Source organism: Belonocnema kinseyi, chromosome 5, assembly GCF_010883055.1.
Source record: "Belonocnema kinseyi isolate 2016_QV_RU_SX_M_011 chromosome 5, B_treatae_v1, whole genome shotgun sequence".
Taxonomy (NCBI): domain Eukaryota; kingdom Metazoa; phylum Arthropoda; class Insecta; order Hymenoptera; family Cynipidae; genus Belonocnema; species Belonocnema kinseyi.
In genome coordinates this window covers 144,134,050-144,161,330 of record NC_046661.1, presented here as the reverse complement: position 1 = coordinate 144,161,330, position 27,281 = coordinate 144,134,050, and the positions used below count along the sequence as shown (strand labels likewise).

At 27.4% G+C, this 27,281-nt stretch overlaps 2 protein-coding genes across 11 annotated transcripts in view; both read left to right on the top strand.

Annotated features, from left to right (window-relative positions):
* LOC117173355 overlaps positions 1 to 6,237 on the top strand; it is a 54,316-nt gene extending 48,079 nt beyond the window's left edge. For all 5 annotated transcript variants that reach the window (XM_033361865.1, XM_033361864.1, XM_033361868.1 and 2 more), the window contains exon 3: positions 6,125 to 6,237. In XM_033361865.1, coding sequence (XP_033217756.1) covers positions 6,125 to 6,187 — 63 coding nt within the window. In that variant the 3' untranslated portion in view covers positions 6,188 to 6,237. The remainder of the gene's footprint in view (positions 1 to 6,124) is intronic.
* A 165-nt stretch (positions 6,238 to 6,402) lies between these two features.
* The window catches only part of LOC117173353, a 136,213-nt gene continuing 115,334 nt past the window's right edge, over positions 6,403 to 27,281 (top strand). For 5 of the 6 annotated variants that reach the window (XM_033361860.1, XM_033361858.1, XM_033361856.1 and 2 more), the window contains exons 1-2: positions 6,403 to 6,522; positions 14,636 to 14,918. In XM_033361860.1, coding sequence (XP_033217751.1) covers positions 14,656 to 14,918 — 263 coding nt within the window. In that variant the 5' untranslated portion in view covers positions 6,403 to 6,522; positions 14,636 to 14,655. Of the gene's footprint in view, positions 6,523 to 14,635; positions 14,919 to 26,059; positions 26,295 to 27,281 lie in introns of those variants that run through there. The other variant, XM_033361859.1, reaches the window with a different exon arrangement.

Below are 27,281 nucleotides of genomic sequence, written 5' to 3'. Positions count from 1 at the left end.
AATTATCATAGAGGCTGATCAGATGTTTACACATGATCCAAAGCCTTATTTATGACTCATGTGTAATTTGCACCCATCCCAGATTGTCTCTAATTTGTTGATATTGGAAAACAGGTTATGAACAAATATCAAAGATTTATTTAAAAAGGATCAATTTATTAAAGGCACTTGGAAGGCAGGTCTTTACTCTTTGAGATGCGAGATTCGACTAAAGAACGAACGTGTCACAAACATCAGATTCATACACCATACACATTTCAATAATGGCTATTGTTTATGTTACAGAGATTACGAGCTCTTGAAGCTTTAGGCCAAACTTCTTAGAACCGCAGAACACACACGACTTAAAATATATCTTTTTCAGCACTCCGAAATCGTAGATTATATTTTTTGCTCTATATACATATATACAATAGTTGACATAATCCAACAATTGATGATTTTTTTGCTTGAATAATTGGTGATTTTGGGTGTTCTGAAAATAGTTTGCGCCGTCAGAACAGTTTGAGTTTCGGTAGACGCTCAACGTTTTTCATTAGGATTCATCAGAATCCGTAGGTGGATCCAGAATTGAAATTATCATAGAGGTTGATCAGATGTTTACACATGATCCAAAGCTTTATTTGTTATTCAGGTGTAAGTCGTACTCACCTCAAATTGTTTCCAATTTTTAGGATGCATCCAATGCATTTTTCTTGAAGATTTTGTTGGATGATAAACTGGTAATTTTGAACGATCTGAAAATAATTTGCACCATCAGAACGGTTCGAGTTTCAGTAGACGCTGAATGTTTCACAATCGGATTTATCAGAATCCATAGTTGGCCCCAGAAAGATCAGTATTTGATTGACTGGAGCGACTCGTTTGGAACATTTTGGGTTTAAATATAAGAAAAAGGTGATAAAAGTTCATCAGAAACCGTGTGAATCTGGATTTTAAACTCTCTCAAAGTCCGTTGTCTTGTTGTGGTTTTTTTTTCTAAACAGATATCATTGATTCATTTTCTCTTGTTATGAATGGCTCCACGGATTTTACTTGTTTTTTGCCCACTTCGTAAATTACTTTTGGTCAGATTTGACTGTTTTATGAGTCTTGACAATTTATCATTGTCAACGGAGAAAAGCGAGTAAAATTGGAATTTCTATTCTAAAACACGGATCAATATCGGAGTCTCACTTCTGTTTAGATGAATAGACTGTGCTTTAGTTGAACATTATTTTTTTATCTTTGAAAATTAATTTTTTAAATCTGAAAATATAATTATTCCAATTGAATATTCTTCATCTTAGCTTAAAATTCATCGCGTTGGTTGAAAGCTTAACTACTTTGTTGAAACAGATTTTTCTTTACATTATTTTTTTAACTGAAAATGCAGATTTTTTATTTTTCATTGGAATTTGAACGCTTTTAGATGAAAATTCCCCTTTTTTGGTAGAAAACTAATCTTCTTGGTTAAAAATGCAACTGTTCTCTTGAAAAATTATCTGTTTAGTTGAATATTCAACTATTTTGTTGAAAATGTATCTTTTTTAGATGAAATGTATGTATTTTGTCAAAAATCCGTCTTTTTTGATAGAAAATTAATTTTCTTAATTTGGAATTACTCTTTGTAGGTTGAAAACTCAACTCTTTGGTTAAAAATTCAACTATTTTGTTGAAAATTTATTTTTTTTAAGTGAAATTTATGTATTTTATCAAAAATTCGTATTTTTTTATAGAAAATTAATCTTATTGATTCAAAATTACTCTCTGCAGGTTGTAAACTCAACTATTTGGTTAAGAATTCGATTATTTTGTTAAAAAGTCGACTATTTTGTTGAAAATGTAACCATTTTGTTAAAAATTTGACTATTTTACTGAAAGTTCGTTTTTTATTGTTGAAATATAAAATATTATGTTTTCATTAAAAATTCACCTTTTTGTTGAAAATTCAATTTTTTTTAGAAAATGCATCTCTTGGCAGAAAATTAATCTTCATGAAAGTGAATACATTTTTGTAGGCTTATAATCCAATTATTTTGTTAAAAAAAAAATCTGTTTTGGTGAAAATTAACTATTTTGTTGTTGAAATGTCACACTATTCTTTTTTTCGTTGAGAATTCATCTTTTCGTTGAAAATTTAACGTTTCTGGCTGGAAATTCAATATTTTGGTAAAAAATTCGTCTCTTGGCAGTAAATTTAATCTTCATGGTTCAATTATTTTGTTAAAAAATCAAGTATTTTTTATTTGGTTTAAAATTCAACTATTATGTTGAAAATTCGTTTTTTTTTTCTATTTAAATATCCAGTATTATATTTTTCGTTGAGAGCTAATCTTTTTTTGTTGTTGAAAGTTTAACTGTTTTTAGTTAAAATTTAAACTTTTTGTTTGAAAATTTGACTATTTGGTTGAAAATGAATCATTTTAGCTAGAGAATTCGGTTTTTGGTTGAAATTTGAAATTTTGTTGTAGAAATTTTGTCTTTTGGAAGAAATTTGTACTGTTTGGATTGTTGAAAAATTTTTTTTATTAGAAATGTGTTCTTTATAAGTTAGAAATTAAACTACTGTTTGGTAGAAAATGCATGTATTTTGTTAAAAATTTGTTTTTTTTTTTGGTTACAAAATTTAATTTGTCAAAAAATTATCTGTTTGGTTGAGAATTCAACTAATTTGTTAAAAATTCTTTTTTGTAAAATTCTTTTGATCTAAATTTATTTGCGTATCGATTATTGATCAGGCATCAAATGAATGTCGGCAAAGATATTCCGGGCATCCGGTGCGAAAGCGAGTTTGTGCGAAACTGGGACGTTAATTAATGCGAATGAGCAACTTCAAGGTCGCATCGTTTAGTTTGTGGATTAGGAGACACACGGAAATAACCAAACTGAAAATGTGACCACGCATCCCGTGACCCGACAAATCAAATCTGCCTATTTTTTTTACCGCGGTTTACCCTCAAATAGTGGAATTTCCAAGCAACAGAGACACATTTCCTACAAAGTAGTGAAATTTTCAACGCGAAATGTTGTATTTTTAAGAATAAAGTTCACTTTCAGCGATGAGAGATGAATTTGCAATCGAATAAAGAAATTTTTTTTAAAAAATCAGTTGAATTCTCGGCAAAAAAGATGTTTTCAACAAAATGGTTGAATCATCAACAAATGAATTAAAGTTTCAATAAATTGTTTGAATTAAAAAAAGTATAAAGATGCATTTTTTAAACTAGAAGATTGTACTAAAAGACGAATGATCAAAACAAAATGATCAACCAACAATTTTGAACCAAATAGTTTAACCTAACAAAAAAAAAAATGAAATTTCAGCAAACGAGATAAATTTCCTAAACTTAAAGACGAATTTTCAACAAAATACATGAATTTCCAATAAAAAATGTAATAATTTAATTTTCACATGGAAAAAAAATTTGTACAAAAAAGTTAAATTTTAAAACCACAGAGATGAATCTTAAAAATTGAATTTTTAAGTAGTTGTATTTCAAACCGGAAAGCTTAATTCTCCATTAAGAAGATTTTTGTTTCGCAAAAAAGACGATTTTTTTCACTAAATATATTAATTTTTAACAGAATTGTTAAATTTTGAAACCATTAAATTTTGAAACCAAAAAGACGAATTATTTGCAAAACAATTTAACTTTCAACCTGAAAGGTGACTTTTAAACTTTCAACGAAACAGTTGAGTTTTTAACAAATTAGTCAAGTTTGGAAGCTAAGAAGTCAAATTTTTTAGCAAATATTTGACTTTTAAACTTGAAAAGTCAGCAAGAAATTTAATTTTCAATCCAGATAGAATAATAATAATTTTTAAAAAACAAAATTATTTTTCTACAAAAAACGATTCTAAGAAAATAATAATTTTTTTAAATAACTAGTTTACTTTTTAACCAAAAGTTTAATTTTCTACCACAATAGTTGGATTTTTAACTAAAAAGATGAGTATACAGCAAAAAAGTTAATTTTGAACCAAAGAGGCGAATTTTCTACAAAGTTGTGAAATTTTCAAGCAAAAAGATTAATTTTCAACAAAAAAGTTAATTTTCACATCGAAATAGTTTTGATTTGTTAACAAGTTGTTGAATTTTCAATTGAAAAAGATGAATTTTAAACAAAGTAGTTTTAATTTAAACCAAGTAGTTCACCTGTTTTGTTGAATATTCTTCTTTCTGGAATAAAACTTGAACTATTTGGTTGAAAATTTGACTTTTTTAAAAATATTTAAGAATTTTTTTTGAAAATTCGTTTTTAGGCTTAAAGATTCATTTCTTTGTGTAGAAAATTTAATTTTGTGGTTAAAACTGGAACAATTTTGTTCAAAATAAGATTTTTGGTTGAAAATTCAATTGTTTTGCAGAAAATTCGTCGTTTTGGGTTTAGAATTAAACTATTTTTGTAGAAACTTCAACAATTTGGTTGACAATTAAATATCGGTTGAAAATTCAACTATTTGCTTGATAATGAACTTTTTTCCTTAAATTTTATATTTTAGGTGTGAAAGTTCGATTGTTTTAGTGAAAGTTTAATTTTTTTTGTAGAAAATTCATCTTATTGAGTCGTCGTTTTTGTTGAAGCTTCATGTATTTTTGGATTAAAAATTCAACTATTTAAAAGAAAATTTGTCTTTGACTCAAACGTTCAACAATTTTGTAACAAATTAAATCATTTCGATGAAAATGAACTTTTTTCTTGAAAAATCATATCTTTTCCGATTCAAAATTCCACTGTTTTGTACAAAATTTGTCCTTTTGGACTGAAAATTTAAGAATTTTGTATAAAATTAAACTATTTGGTTGAAAATTAACTTTTCTGCTTTAATCTCATATTTTTTGTTTGCAATGAAACTACTGTGGTAGAAAATTAAACTATTTGGCTAAAAATTAAACAATTTATTAAAAAATTTAATTATTTTCTTAGAATTTTTTTGTATGGTAGAAAATGAAAGTTGTTTATTAAAAATTAGTCTTTTGAACTGAAAATTTAAACGATACCATTTTTGGTTAAAAAAATTTTTTTTCCGGCTCAAAAGTCAACTGTTTTCTGAAATATTCGAACTTTTTAATCCTATTTATTAAAAATTCGTCTTTTTTTGATGAAGTTTACTGGTTGAAAATTCATATTTTTAGATTAATAGTTAAAATATTTTCTTGAAAGTTTAATTATTTTGTTGAAAATTCAACTATTTTGTTAAAGTCATGTTTTTTGTTCGAAAATTCAACAGTTTTGTTGAAATTTCGTCCTTTTAGATTAGAAATTCATATTTTATAGTAGAAAAGTCATATTTCGGGTCGAAAGTTCAATTGTTTTGCAAATAATTAGCCTTTTTTGTGGAAAATTCAGCTTTGTGGTTAAAAATGCAACTACTTAAAATTCATTTTTGAAAGAATTGTCCCTGTGGTTGAAAATATAACTTTTTTTGTTCAAATATCGTTTTATTTCTGCTAACCCTTTTTTTTGGTGTTGAAAATGGTACTAATCTATTTTTTGTTGAAAATTTATGTTAGAAAAATGTATGTTGTTTGTTGAAATTTCATCTTTTTGTTTGATGATTCAACAATTTGGTTAAAAATTGTTTCATTTTGGAGAAATTAAAATGGTTGATAATTTTTGTTTTGTTTTGTATTTGAAAATTGGTCTTTTGGTAGAATTTTCTTGGTTGAAAGTTCATATTTCTATAGGTTCTAAATTCAAATGTTTTATTGAAAGTTGAATTATTTTGCTGAAGATTCAACAATTTTGTTACAGACAACTTTTTTTGGTCAAAAATTCAACTGTTTTGTTGAAAATTCGTCATTTTGGATTAAAAGTTCATCTCTCTCGGCTGAAAATTAACTTTAGTCTCAAAAATAAAACTTTTCGGGTTGAAAAATCAACTCTTTTGTAGAAAATTCGTCTTTAGGGTTTTTGCAAATTCCACCATTTCAGATTTCTTGTTTCATTATTTCCGCATGTCTCATAATCCAAAAACTCAAGCGTGACAAAAAAAAATGACAAACATGAGAGTCCTATTTTGTCATAAAAATGTCTCAAATTTCGCACTTAAATCCGGATTTCGCTCATTCCTTTTTATAAATAATGACAATTTGTTAGTTGTGACTACAATATTTTCTTTTTTATTCTTCTCTTTTAGAGAACGTCCGCTAAACGACGTGAGGGGCAAAATCAGCAGCAGCACCAGAAGAGGAGGGAATAGTAAAAAAGGCGGTGCGTGTGTGCCAGTGCATTTGTGTAAATATACGTGAAATTCTTTTTAGTGTAAAGCTAAAGTGAAAGAAGAAAGTGCAAAAAGGATAACGTGGATCTAAAGGATATGAGTCAGTGTAAAAAAGTCGGTACAATTATTATTCTAGTGCGAAGTTCAGCAAGGTTTTCAAAATAAGAATCCCTTTTTTCGAGTATTGTGCGACCGATTAACATGTACATAGGTAGTTTCTACGTGTCGAAAGAGTGAACAACCAAACACGGTGCGGGTCGAGTGTTTTTCAGGAAAATTCGACTCGATTCCTCCAACAGTTAACGTGATTGCTGGTGAGTTTACCCCCTTTTTTTTACATTAAAATTCACTTATTTTTGACTCTAGTAGAAATTTACTAAAAAGCTTTGAGTAGAAGGAGCCAATACTTGAAAATAGTGAACGTAAAAAATTTACCCCAGGCGGGATTTGAACGTACGAATGTTGATCAGACGTTATTGGGACGACAGGTAACTGTCTTATGAGCCTCTTTAGTAAAATTCTACTTCTTCAATTAGGTATGCAATTTTTAATAGGAAATTAGCCTAACAATTTCTTCAGTGGCCCAAACATTAGAAAATTTTGTGTATTTAAATTTTGAAACTTGCTTTAACCCTTAAAGGGCCCACTTTCATAAAATTACGTAAAGAGCATACTGGGTGTTAGGTACCCAATGGTATTCAAACGTGTGCTGTGCCGACGGTATTGGATAGTTTTTTTACAAGAAAATCAATTAATGATGTTTAATCTATCTAGTTTATGGAAAAAAAGGTTTCATAGCAATTTTTTAAATTTAAAGTAGTTAAAAAATTTTTTAAATGACTTCTTTCACTCTAAAATTCATAGCTTTTGAAGTTTTTGAAATCTTTACTTAAAATTTTACTTGAATACTTCCGAGATACGACGCTTCAAAAATAAAATTAAGTTTTATATTGTTCATTCCAAAGACGGTATTTATGCAAAAAAAAATAAAAGCTTCAATTCAATGAAAAATGAAACACCGTACTTTGCGTGATTAAACGCTTTTATTGATCTTAAACTGTATATAAAAATTATAATGATCAAAATTGTGAAAAAATGACATAGAAAAATAGGTTTTCATGTCATTTGATAATCTGGAACAATATGTTCCATTTTCTTGAATATTTGGTACGTTTTGTTAAAGCGCAAATAAGTTGCTGGGTAATGTACACCCGGTATGCCCTTTAAGGGTTAAAAACGAGCAATTCTTTATTTTAAGTATCTGTAAATTTGGTCTTGTTTGATTTACTTAAACATTTTTTTCAGGTCTTAGTGAGATACGTTGTACTCTTCTTTTGAAATCGTCTGAAAATTTAAGAAAATCTGTGAAATCAACAAAATAGCTTTTTATCATATCTCTCAATATTCACAAGAAAAATGTTCGTGGCCAAAAAATTCTTTTGTCTGCAATAAACTTACGAAATCTTTTTTATGTAGGCCCGAATTCATAAAAAATATGAGATAAAATGAAGAAATTGAATTTTGAAAAATAAATAAGTAAATAATGTTTTTTTATATTTCTTTCTGGGATGTTTCAAGAGTATTTTAAGGTAAATAAGAAAATAATCATTAAACACATTATTGAGAAAATTGAGTTTCGTTGAAAGATTAAAATAAATCGTTCTCCATTTTCAAACTTAAAATCTTTATTGCTCGCACGCAGTATATAAAAACAAAACAAAAAACTAATTTTTGGTCAAAAATGTGTCTAAAAATTATTTTGATTTTAAAATACATATGAGAGATCGCAGCAAGAAATTTTAATTTTTTATTCTATTTTAGGAGGTAAATAAATTATGACTCCTATTCATTATTAGTATTTCGCATAGAAATAAAAGAAAATTTTATTCTCCAGCCACTTTCTCCTCAATTAAATTTTTTTTTAGATTTTTCTTCGAAAATTAACACAATCGTTGGAAAAAGCCATATTTAATTTTTTGAATTCCAAATTTCCTCGTTTTTCAAAAATAAAACGACATATGAAGGAGATACGAGAGAGAAAATTGACTTCAAATCAATGGAGAAAAATTTGACTTTCCTTTTTGGATATTTTTCCATAAAAAAAACAATCATTACCCGAGCCTTTTTTTTACAAAATCCATTTTTAATGTTTAAAATTCCCTTATTGGTCGAAAACGAAGCGATATATATTTCTATGGAAAAAAACCTTTACCATTTTTTGTTTGAAAAACTTCTTTTTCCGATTTTAGGAGGTGAAAATTGGGCTTTTACAGTTTTATACGAAAGGAAAAATTAGAAAAGATTATGTTTGATTTTAAAAACCTCGAGAATAGTTTTTCCTTCTTATAGAAAATTATTTTTTATACCTGTTTATGATTAAAAACATATTTTTAGAAAAATGTAAGATTAATTTCTGGTTTTAAAAATCTCCATTTATACAATAATTAACTGATCAGTTCATGATTGATTGTATGATAGGAGAGTTTGATAAAACCAGAAATTATTATACAGTTGCACAGAGAAATGTTTTTATTGAAAAAAATAAAAAATGTTGTTTTTTTTTTTGCAGAAAATTCGCTTCTTATTTTTTTATAATTCGAAGAAAAAAGGCATAAAATTTATTTGATAAAAAAAAGCAAATACAAAATAGCAAGAGGTATTTTTTTTAGATATTTTCTAGATGCGAAAATTCAATTTTAGAAAAAAATAAATTCAACCAAAAATTGTCCAAAATGTAAGTATGGGCTTTTTGTTTTTGTGAAAAACGACTTTTTATGTTTCATAGCAAAAATTTACCTATTTAAATTTGAGAAAAAGTGAATATTATAATATATTTCCTGAAAATAGTAAGCCTAAAAAATATACCCGGGCTGGGATTTGATCCCACGAACGTTGATCAGTCATTATTGAGACGTTAGATAACTACCTTATGAGCCTCTTTAGTAAAATTTGACTTTTTGAATAAGGTATAACATTTTTAATGAAAAATTGAATTACCCGTTTCTTTAGTGACCGAAATCTCACTATTTCGTCAATGGAAATAAGAATTGGCAAAATAAAGAAAAATAATTGATAGGAAGTTTTGCAAGTGAAGACCTAAAATTTTCCTGCCCTGCTGCAGACATAAGTAGACATCGATAGTTCTCCTTTAATGTCTGCAACGTGTCCGGATTCAGTGGTGGATTTAGCGTAAGATAACTCGAAACGTCACCTCCACTCGCGATTCTCCCCCTCCCTCCCCACCCCCTTTTAAATGTCAGTTGCTTACAAGCTTATATAATCCGTCTATGTCGGATTGCATTTTCCATATTCTGATAACTTTATTACACAATTTAATTGTCATCAATAATGCGAATTTTAATTTTCAAAAGCCGTCAAGTGTTTTCGGGGCATTAAATTGTATTTAAAGTTTTTGTGGGAAAAAAATCTATGATTGTGAGACGATTTAATTTTTTGAAAACAGAATTGAAGTTTTAGAAAAGTTGGAGTTTGAATCGATTAAATTTGAAGAGGATTTTAGTCTGACAATTTCGAAACAGGAAGATTAGAATTTGAGAAAATGATTGTTGTCGCCGAAAGAAATTTTATGAATGAGACAATTGATTTGTTTTTAAATTGGAATTTAAATTTAAGAAAAATTTAATTTTAAATCCAATACTATTTTTTTACGGTGTAATTCTGGATTCTTTCAAAATAGGAAGTTTTGACTTCGAGAAAATTAACGTTGTGACCTGAAAAAAATCTATGATTATGGCAATTGTAGTCTTTGAAAATTGGAATTTGAATTTCAGGACAACTAAAGTTGAAATCGATTCAGTTTGAAGAAGATTTAATCACATAAATTTTCAAAATAGGAAGATTTCAATTTCAAAAAATTAAAATTATGACCGGAAGAAAAAATTGTGGCCGGGAAAAAATCTTTGAGATAATTAAATTTTTGAAAATTAAAATTTGAATTTTAGAAAGATTAATATTTAAATCCAATGAAATTTGATGGCCATTTCATTTTTTATACTTTTTAAAATAGGAAGATTTGAATTCGAAAAAATTTAATTTGTGGGTGGAAGAAAAACTATTCTTGAGGCAATTGGAAATTAAAAAAAAAATTAAAGCTGATTTAAGTTTCGAAAAATTTACCCCAGAGCTAATTTATTTTACGGGAAATTGTACTAACACATGATTTTTTTTTTAATATTCTTAAATATCGGGAAATAGAATATAGGTGTGCAAATTGTTTTCAAATTCATTTTCCAAAAGTTAAGTATAACTCTGTTTCCATAACTTTTTTCTAAAATGAAAGTTATCATAGTATTTTAAATTTCTGAGAAGCATTTGAAAAACACAAACAATTTCTTATGATCATAATTATTTATATTCATTAATGCACATTCTTCAATCGTCATCCAATTTAATGTTAGAATATTATTTTTTACAGTAGACTTTTCAAATAAAACACACGTACAGTCAAGTTAAAAGTTACTCAATCTATATTTTGATTTATGAAAGCAACAAAAAAGGGATTTTCATAATCGTAAAAGTGTTAAAAAAAAAATGGAAGCGTATTTATTAAAAACATATTTGAGGCCTGATGTTTTATTTAATTATAGTTTCCCGCATTTGATTCCTGAAATATTTTAATATTAAATAATAATTTGAATATGAAATTAAAAGATATAAAATATTGTTTAGTTGCCGTAATAAATGGGCCCATTACTTACTAATTCTCCGAATTAAGTTAAGAGTTGAAAAATTGAATAATTTTGAGATCGACTGCACACCCAGAACATCATTAATCGACTTTTCAATTAAAATTCTATTATCTGTAATTAAATTTAATCATGTCGGAAATATAAAAAAGGTTCTTTTCTAAAAGAATTCTATAGAGCGGCTATTTAATTTTTTAATTACATTTTTTTATTATTTTCATAAAAATAAATCATTTTTATACTTTTATCTATTTTTATCTTAATTATTTACTGATTTAAAAATGATTGGAAGTGACGACAATTTCAAATGCTTTTGAGATTTCATAATGTTTGAATGATTAAGAATATTTAAAGAAATTTTGCCATATTTCAGTCTATTTAAAGGGATTTTAAAGTGTTTAGGATATTCTTCAAGTTTTCAAGGAATTAAAGAATATATAAAAGGTTTCAATGTATGTATTTTTAAGAGGTATTTTAAAATATTATTTTGTGGAATTTTACTGGATTTCAGAAGGATTTTAAAGAGTTTAGAGTATTCTAAAAGATTCTAAGAAATTTACATTTTTAAAGGATTTTCAAAAAAAAAAAAAATGTCATAGGGTTTCAAAAAATCCGAAAGTATTTTAAAAAGGTGCTCACGATATCAATTATGTCTAAAAAAATGTCAAGGGATTCCAACGGATTCCTGGAGAATTTGAGGAATTAGTGGAATTCGACGGATTTAAAAAAAAATCAGATTTTAAGGGATTAGGGATTTTTTTGGTCAGGGAAGTCAGGATTTAAAAAAAAATGGCCAAAGTCAGGGGATTTCTGTAGTAAGCACTTTGAGTAACTTCCAAGGACAATAAATAAAAAATTTACCAATTTAAATTAAACAATAATTTATTCCATTCATAAAAGATTCTATATTAAAAATTTGGACTTCACGCTCCTACCCTTTTTCCCACTTACAAATAATTCGTTGAAAATTCAACTGTCTTGTTAAAAAGTCATCATTTTTTATCGAAAATTAAACATTTTTTTTTAATTCGTCTTTTCGGGTTGAAATTTCAACTATTTTAGTAGAAATTAGATCTTTTCTGGTTAACATTACGACTGTTTGCTAGAAAAAATTAAATTAAATAAAACATTTTGTTGAAAATTCGTTTTTTTGTCTGTTAAAAATTCACATTTGTTTAAAACTTCCATTTTTCATTGAAAACTTATTTCTTGTAAGTAGAAAATTCATGTATTTAGTTAAAAATTGGTCTTTTTGGGTAGAAATTATTTTTCATCATTAAAAAATCATTATTTAATTATAAATGTAAAGCGTTTCCGGATCTGCATTCATTTGATAAAACAGAATCTATTACTCTGTCTCCGTGAAAAATCACCTTCTTTCCGCTGTTTTAAAATTCTGTTCCTCAAACTTTAATGGTTAGGGAAAAAGCAGGGAATTTTAAAAACGAAGTTTTTCGCCACCCTCATCTAAAAAGTACACTTTTTTGTGAAATTATTTTTTTAATTGGATTAAAAATTTTTTTAAATTGGTTTGGATCCTAGAATGTTTATCGCTTCTGGATTCCCTGGATCTGTGGCTTACAAACGCAGTTTCTGTGACTAAGGATTCGCGATTCGAGGAACATGCGCATTTTCCAATTCTCTGATTGGATCCAATTTTCGTGGTGGGAGGTGCGCAATAAAAAAGCATGGTTAATGAAGAAGGGATGAAAATGAAAGTGGGGGGGGGGGGGGGGGGAATAGAGGTACAAGCCATCCAAACTCCGTGCAACCTTGTTAATTCGACTTTAGCGTGACTAGAAGGCGTTAATGTTCAGACGAAACCTACCCGTTTTTTTCGCAAGTGGGTTTATTTTCGACTACGGACTACTTTCCATTCTCCGGAACTCAGCAAATTATGTTAACTTGGCGAAAAATAGATCGAAAATCGCATTTTCCGCCGAAAAACAATTCCCATCGTGTGATAGATCAGGCAGCCAGGAAGTTTGCGCGGTCGATCCTCGCTGAATGCATTTTTTTATTTATCTATTTCTTTTTATTTGTTACAATGTTTATAAATATATTTTCCTTCAATAATATTCGAAAATTCTGCTCACAATAATGTTTTAAATGCCTTTTTTTTCATGGATTTATCGTTCTCCTCAAATGAATTTGTTTGATAAAAATATTATTTATTGCTTTTACTGCTCACCATTTATATTTAAAATTAGAAGTCTAAACGAGGTTTATTGAACTAAAAATTGTATTTTTAACTGATTTTTCAAACAGAACATTAAATCTTCAAAGAAATAATTGCTTTGGATTAAAAATACGGCGATGAAATATACACTTGTTCGTTTAAAAAACATGGTCTGTACGTATTTCTAATTTTAAAAATAATGGTTAAAGTGTACAAACAAACTAATAACAATTATAACAAAAATGTGTTCACAACAAAAACATGTTTAATTAAGGAAAAATACTTTTACCCTGAATAAGGCATTAAGAAAATTCTATTCCTAAAGATTTTAATAAGGAAAAAATAAGAAGTAGATAAATAAAAAAAGTGCAGGCAGCGATAATCGAACACGCAACCTTCTCGCCATGGACCAGAAGCGCTACTGCCCGAGCTATATGCCAATGTTGTTTCATATTTCAAATTTTGAAAACTAAATGTAAAAATAACCCCTTATACTAAGAAAAATCATATAGAAACCCTCATGTGAATTGAAAAACATTTATACTTTTGAAAACTGTTATGTGGTTAAATTAAAACTTTAAAGTTAAGTATCTGATAAGTTATTGAAAATATAAATGTTTTATATTAGTGCTTTTCGTTTTAAATTAGTATTAAAAAAAAATTTTAATATAAAATTATCAGCATTATTAATTATTATTATAAATTTATTAACATTTTTAAACAAAAATCATGACCAAGCTTGCCAATTTTTAACAATTTGAGGTTATGTTAGGTATGTAAACCGGAAATTGATATTTTTAATTAAAAATGATTAGATTTAAAAGGTTTCAGATTTTGTTAGCTTGATTTTTACTGAAAATTCTATAAAATTTTCATAATTTTTTAACAATTTTAGGTTATGTTAGCATGTTAGTCGAAAATTGATGTTTTAAAACAAAAATCATTATAGTCCGACAAAGTTTTTCAATTTTGAAACATTTTCAGCCAATATTAACGTTTTTACAGGAAGTTCGTTATTTTAAAGAAACATTCAATTTTGAAGAAGATTTATCATTTGAAACAATTTTCTGTTATTTTAGGTTAGTGTTTATATCATTAGATTTTGAAGATTCATAATTTTTTAAACAATTCTTCACTCAGAAAAATGTTTGAATCATACAAATTCTTCCTTCGATATAGAGTCAAACAAATCTTTTATTTTTTTAAACAAATATTTGTTTGATTTAAATTAAGTTTATTTAATTTTATTTAATTTAATTTTATCATTGTTAAACTGAAACAAATTTTATTTGCATCAAATTTGCAAATTTTATTTTTTTGTTGACGTTTTATGGTCAATTTTATTTATTTAAGGGGGGTTTAATTATGAGAAAATTCAAAAAGAGCTGAGAACTGAAAAAAAAAGATAGAAAGGAACATGGAATTTAAATTTGTGAAGAATTAAATAGGAACAACGTGTCTGAAATACTTAGAAAGCACAAATAAAAGGACTTGAATCTGAGAAGAAATGAAAAATGTTTGAATGTTTTTTTTTTGTTGCAGTACATAATGCGCCAGGGGTGATGGAGACAGTGGGCAAACAAGTCCAGGTAGTGAGCGGACTGGGGGTGGGGGGTCCAGTAGGGCCCGTGGGCCCTGTGGGGGCAGATCTGCATCACCATCATCACCCCCACCCCCACGGGGGCCACGGCCACGGTCACTCGTTGGTCGGCTCAGCGGCGACCTCTGCGGCCCGGGGTCAGGCCCAATCGCACCAGAGTCAGGTCCCACCACCCTCCCACAATCAGCATCTACCTGCCAGGTCTACCCCCATTCAACTTCACAGGTCAGTTCAAAGTTCATGCATCTCACCAATTTTTTTCTTTTCTTTTTTTCTTTTCATTAATTTTTTTTATTTTTATTTTCTTCCCACACATTCACTTTGAGATCCGTTTCAATTTTTACCAGCGGGAGTTGAAATTTAATTATCTTGCAAAATCAATACTCGTTGATAAATTGTTTAATTACAAATGTTTTATTTCTCAGTGATGATAATGGTTTTTTTTCTTCATTTTTTTAGATCATATCCGGTGGTTCATGTTTGTGCTAATTTTTTTTATAATCTTCTCAAGGGATTCCGATGACTTCATAAAATTATAATACTTAATTCAAATGATAAATAAGCTTGAACTTGTTTACGCACAATTCGTTTCTTACAATTATGTATTAATTTAATGACATCTGTTTACGCAAAAATAGTTTCTCACAATTACGCATTATAATTTCATAATATCATCTGGACTCCTGCGAGAATATTCTAGAAACTTAGTTGCGAGAATATTCTAGAAACTTAGTACGGGCATGAACCATCTAGTAGATAGGCATGGGAGTTCTGGATACAAATTTCTATCTTACTGACTTCGAGAGCATTCAACAGTTTCAGTGGTTTCTTTCCGTGCTAAGTTTCTGTAATCTCGAAAGGCTCTATCATGAAATTATAATGTTTAATCGGAACGAAAAATGACCTTGAACTTGTTTATGAAAAATTCGTTCCTCAAATTTGCGTATTATAATTTCGTAGAATCCATCGGGAATCCTGCGAGAATATTCTAGAAACTTAGCACGGACATGAACCACTTGAACTGTTGAACGGTATTAAAGTCGATAAGGTAGGAATCTGTATCAAGAATTTGCTGTTATTTATTGAAGAAATTGATTTGAGATAATTTTGAGAAAGAGATTGCAGTAACCGCGGCCATAATTTGTAGAGTGCAGAGCACTCGGAATTATTGGGAGCTTGGGCTGCGCCGATAACATCGTAAATCTCGTCGCTTGGCCTGTGGAAACTCGGAATCAGGAGAAGCGAGGAGACGTTGCTCTCGATCTATAACGATGTGAAATTACGTGCATTGTGCAAAGGGTGATCTATGAAAGGTGCGAGTTGTGGAAAATGGAGCGCTCGCTAACCAACACATACATAGATAATATTACGTGCACGTTACAATTTCGTTCCTGAGAACATCCGGTTTTTCTGACGAAATTCCCAAGCAAAAGTGGCAAAATAAACCTAATTGGAATAAGAATGGGAATTGTAACGGCAAAAATCCGCGAAATATTACTCAGTAATAATATAAATAAAAAATAAAAATATTTATTATTATAAATATTATTATTATTTTCAGAAGTTGGACTTTCCAATTTTTATTAATTCTACTTTTGAAGATTAAATAAAATTTTATTTTCTACGGTTGTGAATTTAATTTTCATTTTTCTTCAATTTTGAACTGTTGAAATTTTTATATAATGAATTCTCATGTTCAATTTTCAACTATTGAAACTTGAAAAAGTGGTATATAATTGGAAAATGATAAATGAACTTTCAGTTATTGAAAACTCTACTGTTGAAGATTGAAAATTTGAATTTTCATTTGCTAAAATGTTTATTCAATACATTTTTATGGTGAATTTACAACTTTTGAAACTTGAAAAAAAGTTTAAACTTTTTAGCTTGAATTTTTATCAGTATACATATTTATTTATTAAATTCTCATTTTGAATTTTCAGCTTTTAAATATTGAAAAACTTGGAGATAAATTTTTATGTTGAATTTTTAACTTTAAAATAGGAAAGAAAATTGAAATTGAAAATAATTGAAAATTGAAGATAATTGAACTTGAATTTAACTTCCAGATGTTGAAAATCAAACTGTTAAAAATCAAACTGTTAAAAATTCTGCTGATGAAATGTTTATTTAATAAATTTTCATGTTTAATTTTCAAAGGTTGAAAATTCAAAAATGGACAATTCAATATAATTGAAAAGGGATCTGTTTGAAATAAAAAAAAATTGAATCAACCGTTTAAAATTATTTTTTTTGTTATTTTCTACTGATGAATCTTTTACTGTTATAAATAGAAACAAAATTGAAAATAGGAAAAAATTGATAATTGAGTTTTAAACAGTTGAAACTTCAATTTTCTTTAATTTAAGGTTGGATTTTTAATTTTCTTAAATTATTAACAGTTGAAAATTCAAGAAAAAACGAATTCTGAATTAAAAACAAGTCTAAAGAATGTTATATTTACATAATAATTTTACACGAGAATGTGATAAATAAACGCTTAAATTCATAAACAATTTTTTTCTTCTCTAAAAGTTAGATTTTACCGAAAATGGGCCGCAACTTTTTGGAAATCGAATTCACTTATTTTAATTGTTTAGAAATCAACTTTTCGATTTAATTAAAAAAAAAAATCAGTCCAATTTCAATAAAAAAAATTTAATCTGCAAAATATTCCAGTACAAGTGAAAGGTCATCCTTTCTTTCGGTTTTCTCGTATATTTAATTTCGACAACCAAATGTCAATTATCCGGACGGTTTGTTAAGTTTAGTATCTAGAGCGCGTATATAAATAGTATATGTGCCGATCGATATGGAATTCGCATTTGACGCTATTTGAGTCACTTTTTCACCGACAAATAGCAAATCTTTTTTGCGATTTTCATCTTAAATTCTCTGCAGAATCCAGGTCAAATTTAACTTTTTTCTATACTCTGAGCTTGAATCATTAAAAATTGACTGAATTGAAGTCGAGTTTGACTGATTCAAATAATGCGGATTCGACGTTTAAAAAAATTAATGACATTTTTCTTTAATTAGTCAAACTATCTCACTGATTAAATCAATTGTTTTAAAGAAAACAATTTGTTTAATTTTCATCTAGAAAAGGTGAATTTTTAACCAAAAATTAAATAGTTAAATTCTCAATAAATAAAATTAATTTTCAAGACAAAAAGCTCATTTTCAACAAAATAGTTACATTTTGAACAGAAGAGATGAACTTTGAATTCAGGTGATAAATCTTAAACCAAAAAAGAATTAATTTTTAAGAAAGTAGTTCAACTTTGAATCAATCAACTACTTTAATTTCAAATGAAAAGAATTTACCGCGATAAAGATTCATTTTTAAGCAGAAAAAAAACTAAGTTTAAACGTAGGTACAAAAAAATGAATCTTCGACCAAATAGTTAAAATTTCAATTAAAATTTAATTAAAGTTCAAATTTCAACCGACCCTAGTTGAATTTAAAAAGAAATTAATTTTTCGCCAAAAAGATTTATTTTCTAAAAAAAAAAGATGTACTTTTAACGTAAAAAAAGATGAATCTTCCACTAAAATAGTTAAATCTGCAACTAAAAAAATCTATTTTGCACCATAAGTAAATCAAACATTTTTTAAATTAAATTTTTAACTAAAAGAGTAATTTTCAGCAAAAAAAAAATATTTTCTACTACTAACAACAATTTTTTAATAAAATTCCTGGAGTTTGAAACAAATAGTTTAATTTTCAAATAAAAAGATCAATTTTCAACCAAAAAAATATAATATATAAATTTTCATTTAAAAATAATTAATTTTCAACAAATTTGTTAAATTTTATTTAGAAAACCACAGAAAACAAATTTTAACCAAAATGATGAATTATTCATTGTTTAAACTGAATTTTTAACAATGTAGTTTATCTTTAACCAAGTAGTTAAATTTTAAACAATAAAAGATGAATTATCAATGAACCAGTTGAATCCTCAACCTAAAAGTAGAATTTTTATAGCTTTCAACAAAAATAGGAATAGTTCAATTTTCAACCAAACAGGCGAATTTTCAAATAGAATAATAAATGCAAATTTTAATAAGAAATAACAGTTGTCAACAGAAAATGTATTAGTTGATATTTCAGCCTAAAAAGATGAATTTTTAATCAGTAACTGTCACTGAACGAATCAGTAATTTTGAATCATCTAAACAAAGTCAAAGAATGCTTGATTAATTTAATCAGTAGAATTTTGACTGTTTGAACTTTAGAGTGTACAAACAAGAAGACGTGTATTGTCTTTTTCATCTCGTTCTAGATAACTTGTTTGTCAAAGTTATGCATAAGACTTTTTCAGCAGCTTCAGCAAGTTTAGCCTTGCACTTAGTCGAGGGGACTTCCGCGATAATTTTTATCGACTTTTTATCTCATCGTACAACGAGTGCGTTGAGTCAAATTTACGGAGTAATTAATATTATCTTTCTGCTGTTAAAACAGCGTCTGAACTCATCCTCAAAAGTTCTAGTTCTTTCCGACGCGTCTAGGAGATTTGTTTTCAGTTTTCTGAATGAAGTATAACTTGGAGTTATTTTTTTTTTTTTAATTTTTCAGGTCACTGCATTTATTAAAGGGAATACAAAATGTATTAATAAATAAATAAATTTATTAGAGACAATAAAGTAACAGAGACTGAAATGTTTCAGACAAATAGTGGATATTTCAATCAAAACTGATTTTTACATTAAATACAAAACATTTTAATTCAACCGTAACTGATTTATTTCGGAACACAAAGTTTTATTTTTAAACAAAAAAGATGAAGATTCTTTCCCAATAAAGGAATTGATTTTTAAGAAAAGAAAGAAAAAAGTAAACAGATTCTCAAGGAAATAAATAAATTTATAATTGATGATATGAATTTTGAACTAAGATGATGAATCTCCAAACAAAAAAATTAATTTTCCACAAACTAGATCAATTTTCAACCAATCAGTTGAATTTTCAAAATAGAAATGGATTCTCAAAATTTCTGCTGAAAAGGATTTTGATTGACAATAAAAAAACAGCTGAATTTAAAAAAAAAAACGAATTTTTAACGAATTACAAGAATTTTTATCCAAATAGTTGAATCTTCAACTAAAAAAGATAAATTCTCAACCAACAAAACAAAATAGTTAGATTTTTAAACAGAGACATTTTTTTAATTGTAGTTCGACTTTCAATCAACTATTTGAATTTTTAACAAAAAGAAAACGAATTTTCAATAAAATTGTTCAATTTGACACGAAAGAGATGAAATTGCAACTAAATTGATAAATACTTTTCCTAAAAAAATTAATTTTTAACAACAGTTTTTGGTTTAAAATTGAACATTTTTAGTTCAGAATTCAACTATTTGGTTGATGAAAACATGTCTTCTTTACTTGAAAATCGAACTATTTCATTATTTTTTCTTGTTTTTAGGTTGAAAATAAAACTATTTGGTTCAAATTTAATCTATTTTGTTTAAAATGTATTACTTTGTCTGAAAATTTATTTTTTAACTAAATTTAACGATTTCATTTTTGGTTGAAAACGGTTTTTTTTTAGTGCAAAATTCAACTATTTGGTTCAAAGTTCATCTTTCCGTTTAAAAAACTACTTGTTTGAAGTAAATTCTATTTTGTTAAAAATTGATCACTGTCTACATTTTTTTGTGTGGAAAATTAATTGTTTCAACTGAAAATTTAACTATTCCATTTTTGGTTGGAAACTGATCTTTTTCATTTAAGATTCAACTATTTGGTTTAAAATTGATGTTTTTGGTTAAAAATAAAAGTATTTGGTTAACATTTAACCTATTTAATTCATAATTGATTACATTATTTGAAAATATATTTTTTGGGGACAATTTTTTTTAACTGAAAATTTCACCGTTTCATTTTTGTTTGAAAACAGATATTTTTTAGTTTAAAATTCAACTATTTGGTTGAAAATTGTTATTTTTTAGTTGAAATTTTTGTCAAAATTCGTTTGAATTATTTATACAAATTGATAGACTTTAGAAACAAACTAAAAAAATGCCTAATGATGTTTTTTAGCATTATTTAATTATTAAATTAATCGATGATCATAATATGTTTAAGAAGATTTTCAAATATAGTTTGTCAAAGCAATCCACATTAAATATATTAATTTATTAAATCCCTAGAAACTGAAAAAAAAATTATTTGCAATAAACCCCCTAAACTGTATACATATGCCAAATCGATTGTTTAAAAAATTCAAAATATTTGAATGACTTTATACCATGAAAAATTGAACCTGGAAAAAATTTGAGATACCTGGAAAAAAATCTGGAATTGTCAGGGATTTTTGCCGGGATTTTTGTTGACTCCCTTGTAGTATTAGGCGAAAAAAAAGTACACAGGAAAAAAGTAGCAAATAGGCTCGCAAATCGGGGAGCGCATGTTCTGTTGCTGGGACACTTGAATAAACATCTCGCCCTAGGGAGGGAAAAAAGTGAAATATTCAATGAAACGGATTTCCAGTTATTCCCCGCGTGCCGGCGAATTCTTTCCTTTTTGAAGAACACAAGAAGACTTATGGCCACGATAGCCTGTACGTGTAATGTTGGTGGCGTGTGTGCAATGTTGGTAGTATGTGCCTCGCGATTCGGCTCAGGACCAGGCCAACGTTGCCAGATATTTATTTCTCTTTCTCTCCTGCGTTGCCAAACTCGAAAATCTAAAGCAATTGACTGCAAAATCCGAAAAACTTGGCTGTTCGACTGCTGAAATTGTTCACTTGCCAGACGATGCAATTTAAAACTCCTTTATTGCAATTGCCCTCTTTTAGCCTTTTTTAAAACTTGGAGTCTCTTGCTGTCTCTCATTTTTCTGGCTAAGGAATTATTTGTCAGTGTCTCTCGTTAATAAAGCAATTCCGGTTTTAACCAATTCTACCCTTCATTCATTTTTCTGGGACTTAATTTCAGCAGATTTGCGTAATGAATCGAGAACGAAAAATTCGGACGTGCCACGAAATTCCAGTTTTCAAACCTCCTAACTTTCCGAAGGGTTCTAAATGTTTCTTTTAGGTAAAAAGCAAAAAAATGGGTTTCTTAATTCATTTGAAACAATCTTCATTAAAAAAATGAAAGAATTCAATTTTTAGTCAAAATAATTAATTTTCGACAATAAAAAAAGATGAATTTTTAACAAAATAGTTCAATTTTTAACCAAGGTGATTAATCTTCCATGGAAAAATGAATTCTCAACGAAAAGTGTCATAGCTGATATTTCTACCGAAAAAAGATTTTACATTTTCGTGAATCTAAAAAAATTTCATCAAAAATGTTGAATTTTTAACCAAAAAAAGACAAGTTTTCAACCAAAGAAATGAATTTTTCAATAAAAAATTTTAATTTTTACGAAAAAATAGAATAGTTACATTTTCAGTTGAAACTAATTCACTTTCAATCCAGAAAAAAATTAAATTTCAACTAACTAGTTCAGTTTTGAACTAAGAAATGTTTTTTTTTTTTCAAAATTAAAATTATGACTATTAAAAATAAATTTTTAACGAAATAAATAGTTGGATTTTGAACCAAAAAAAGAATGATTTTTAACAAAATACATGAATTTTCTACTAGAAAAAAAATATATTTTCAGACAAAAAGGACAAAAATGAAAATAGATTTTTTACAAAACAAAAGATGAATTCTCACACAGAGAGAAATTTCAAGAGATTAATTCACGCAGCTGCTCTTTAATTTTATTCACGCTTTGGCGCAAGACTTAAGCGCAAGATTTAAGCGAATTACAGAGATTTTCAACTGAATAAGATAAATTTGCAATATAACATGGAATAGTTAAATCTTCAATTAAAAAAAATGTGCAACAAAAGAAAATGGTTTTCAACAATATAGTTCAATTTTAAACAAAGAAAATAAAGTTTTTTCAACTACAATGATAAATCATAAGCAAAAAAAAAAGTATTTTTAACAATAACAAACACTTTCAACTAATTAGATGAATCTTCAACCAAAAACATCATTTTCTATTAAACAGTTTATTTTTTACCGAAATAGTTTTACGACTCAAAAAGAGTAATTTTGAACAAAATAATTAAATTTTCAACCCAAAAAGACGATATTTCAACGAAAAAGAATAACCTTTTCAAAAAATTGTTGAATTTCTCAGTTTCATGATGCCTTCAGATAGACGGGGTTTTCATAATTTAACCAAAAAATTCTGTAAGACAAACAAATTTGTTTCCATGTAAATTTCGAAATTCGGATAAATTTTTTTTTATATTTAAAGAAAAAAGTTAAAATATAATGGTCATCATGTTGTGATGAACGCGCGCGAATTTTGACGGGAGGTATTGAACGAACGAACGCGTTGCACTTTGAAAACTTTGACGCCTACTGGTCTCGTTTTATTTCATTCAAAGTGAGCTCACGCACTCACACCCACACTTTTGTCGTTCTATGACCGTCGCATAACAAGTAGTACATATTCTTCGAATCGAATCGATGCTTCACGATCAGCTTGCTATTTAAATTCCAAAGCGAACATATTAAAAACCAAGCCATCGCACCTCATCCATTTTTATTTTAAACTAATACAAATTTCGATGGTGAAACGATTACTTTGGACAAATAAATTTTAAAGGACAAAAAAATGTTCCTTAGCTAGGATTTGAATCGGGTACGCCACTATCCATTATTGACGAGTGCACGTTAACGCCTCGGTGGCGTAATTGATTAACGCACCACTCATGGATGGGGGCGTTTACGGTTCAAATCCGGGCTGTGGCAGATTTTTTCTTGTTCAGAAATTATCCGAAGTGATTATTTAACTTCAAAATTTGTATTAATTAAATAATTTCAGAACTCGGACGTTAACATTTTTAAATGGAAATAATATTTTTCAAAAATTAATTTAATTAAATTTTTTTACTTTTCAGTGGATTCTTACGATTTCCAAAGGAAAGTTTTCAAAGAATTTTAGGGGGTTTGAAAAGATTTCTTTTGAATTCTTTGTTCTTCATAATAAAATATTGTACGAGAAAAGTTTTTAAAAAATCTCGCCGGACATGAAAGTTCATTGAAGAAATATTTAATTATTTTGTTCAAAATTCCTTTGTATTACGAAAATAACTTGAAAATTTAAAAAAAATTCTATTTGTTTGAAAACTTATGTATTTTATTAGAAATTCAACTTTTTGTGTTGAAAATTGAATTATTTTCTTCAAAAAGTTAATAATTTGAAAAAAGTGATATTTTTAGTTAGAAAGTCAATTTTTTGTCTGAAAATTTATATTTTTTTGTTTTGAAAATTAATTTCTTTAACTGAAGATTCAACTATTTTGTTGAAATTTTAACAATTTTTTGAAAAAGTTTCCATTTTGTTTGAAAATTCAACTTTTCTGTTAAAAATGGTTAAAGATTCATTTCGTTGGTTGAAAACTGAACTTTTTTGTTAAAAATATTTTATTGTCTTTTTCTTAAAATTAATTTTTTAAATTTAAATTTCTGCTATTTGTTTCAAATTTCGTCTTTTCATTGAAAATTTAATTATTTTGTTGAAAATTCCACATTTTCTTTAAAAATATAATTTTTTATTGAAAACTGAACTATTTTTTGAACTTTTTCTGTTTTTGGGTTATAAATAATTAAAATATTCGGAATGCATGCTTGAAAATTCATGTATTTTATTAGAAATTCACACTTTTTGGTTGAAAATTTAATTATTCTGTTAAAAATTTAACAGCTTTCCTAAAAAGTCATCCTTTTTTAATGAAAATTCCAACTCCCGTGTTGATAATTTGTCTTTTTGGTTTGAGAATTCGTTTGTTTTGGTAGAAATTTCAACTTTTTTGATAAAAAATGAAACTGCTGAGTTGAAAATTAATATGCTTTGGTTAGTGATTTTTTTTCTTTCTGGCTTTATGCTAAAATATTTTTTGGATAAAATATCAACTTTATTCTTCATTTAGAATTCATCTTTTTTTAGTCAAGAATTCAACTACTTGGTTAAAAATTTAAATAGGTTGTTAAAACTCTATCTTTCTGATTAAAGATTTATAATTTTCAATAAAAATTAATGGTTTGAAAATGTTGTACAGAATTCTTTTTTTTTTTAATCTGTTTTAGTTGAAAAATTAATCATTTTGTTGAAAATAACTTTTTTGAAGTACACATTTAATTGTTCAATTTGTAGTTATTTTTTTGGCTTAAACCATAAACTGTTTTGTTGAGAATGAACTATTTCATTGAAAATTCATATTTATCGGTAAAAAATTCAATTGTTTTCTTCAGAATTTTTTTTTAACTGAAAATAAATTTTTGGAACTACAGATTCAAATATTCTATTTTTCATTAAAATTTGTTCGTATTTGCTTTAAAATTCAATTTGGTTGAAAATCCATATTTTTAGGCTAAAAAATTCAACTGATTTGTACGGAAGTAATTTTTTTGTTAAATTCAAATTTTTTGATTTACTATTTAAATTTTTTTGTTTGAAATGCCAACTACTATATTTCTCGTAAAGAATTCATCTTTTTTAATTAAGTTCGACTATTTATTATTTAAAGTTAAAATATTTTGTTGTTAAATCATCTAATAATAATGTGCAGAATTATTGAAAATAAAACTAAGAATCCATCGACCAAATTTGATAGGATTTTAAATTTTGTTGAAAATTTAATTATTTTGTTAAAAATGCAACTATTTCATTAAAAACTCATCTTTTTTGGCTGAAAATTCAACTGTCACGTGAAAAATTAAATTTTTGGTTGAATATTAATTTTTTTCTAAAAATTAATTATTTAAATTAAAAATTCGACTTTTTGTTTTAAAATTCAACTATTTGGTGAAAATCTAAATTTTTGATTGAAGATTCATCTCTCTGGTTAAAAACTCAAATGTTTGATTAAAAATTCATGTATTTATTGAAAATTTGTATTTTTTTAAAAATGTTATTATTTTCTTGAAATTAAAATTTATTGTTCAAAATTTGTCTTTTTGGGTTGTAAACTATTTCGGTAGAAAAATCAACTCTTTGGTAATTTTCAATTTCTTTAAATTAATATTGCCTAGAAATTGAATACTCTAAAACCTGAATATTTTGACTAAGTATGTTTCATAAATCCAATTACTGAAAAAGTTCTCAAGTTTGCAAATAAATACTTTTCTTGTTACGTATTAACTTCTCCAGAAGAATTTAAATCAAAATCAGGTCAACAACCTGAAAAGTACATAAATTTTCGATGATGAAATTAGTAAACAGTTTTTCCTTTGACTCTGGCTCGATTTGGCCTTGAGACGACGGATTCTTATTTCTTACTCACACAGAAAGAACCTCTTTCAACAGTCAAACACTCAGTTGGTTTTAACCTCCAAATATGACTGAACATCTTGTTCTACTCTCGGGTGTTTTTCTGATAAAAACCTCTTTTTATGTAACCACAAATAATTCGGAAAAATCAAACCAGTTCTAGTGTCATTTTTTTGTGATGTGAGAAAGTCCAAAGAATTTGAAAACAATTTACTTTCCATGTGACCTACGTGGATTAATATTTTCACGATTCACTTATTCTATCGTGGATTCCTGATAACGTTACACGTGCTCGCGATCTATGTGGTGAGTCTTCTTGAATCACTCCCAAATAGAAATTTCCAGATGTACAGGCTTTCCCCTATTCCCTTACGTTTCCCCTTTTTTCAAATTCCTTTTATATTAAAATTAACCGTTTTAGATCTTTATTTTTAATTGTACATTTTTAATTTAAGAAGTTTTAAAAATAAACCACTGGACACGAAAATTTCAAGACGTTTGTAGAACGTCCTATAAACGTCCTAAGGCAGGTCAAATAACGTTCTAAAAAGTTCAAATGTTCCAAAGACATTCTTAGGACGAATTTGGAACATTGGACGTTTTTTAGTCGTTCTAAAAACGTCTTTTAAACCTTACGCCCTAAAAACGTCTTGGAATATTCGTGTCAACTGGGAAATTTTGAAGACTTGAATAATTAATAATTAAAAGTGTCTGAACTGAGTAATTATTGATAATAAAAGATTTTAGTTGATAAACGTTAAATATAAATTGGATAATGATTTTTTAAACTGAACTGTACTTATAAGTTTTGAAAAGTGAACAATAATAGATTTTACGATACGATTCTGAATCCGTGCAAAATGAAAGAATTTACAGATTATAATGTTAAAAATTAATCAAACCTGCCCCTCCGTAACTTCCCATCACCTCCCATACTTCCACTACTCTAATTTCCCCTGCTTCCCCAACCCTAATTTACCCTACTCCCTCTTTTATTCCCTTACTTCCCTCTTCTCACTTCACTTTTAATTCTCACCCCTCTGCTTAATCATATCCTCTTTGCTTCTACCCTCCTCCAATAATTTTCTCTTACTTCCCCGTCAAAAAATTTCCTTTAATTCCTCTACTTCTCCCATACTTCCTACCCTGTCACTCCTACTACTCTCATAATTTCCCCTATTTTTCCTCCCTTAAATTCCACTAATTCTTCTCCCATAATTTTCCTTCAATTCCCCTACTCCTCTCCCATAATGTCCCCTATCTTCCTGTCACATATCGCCCCTTCCCCAGCCC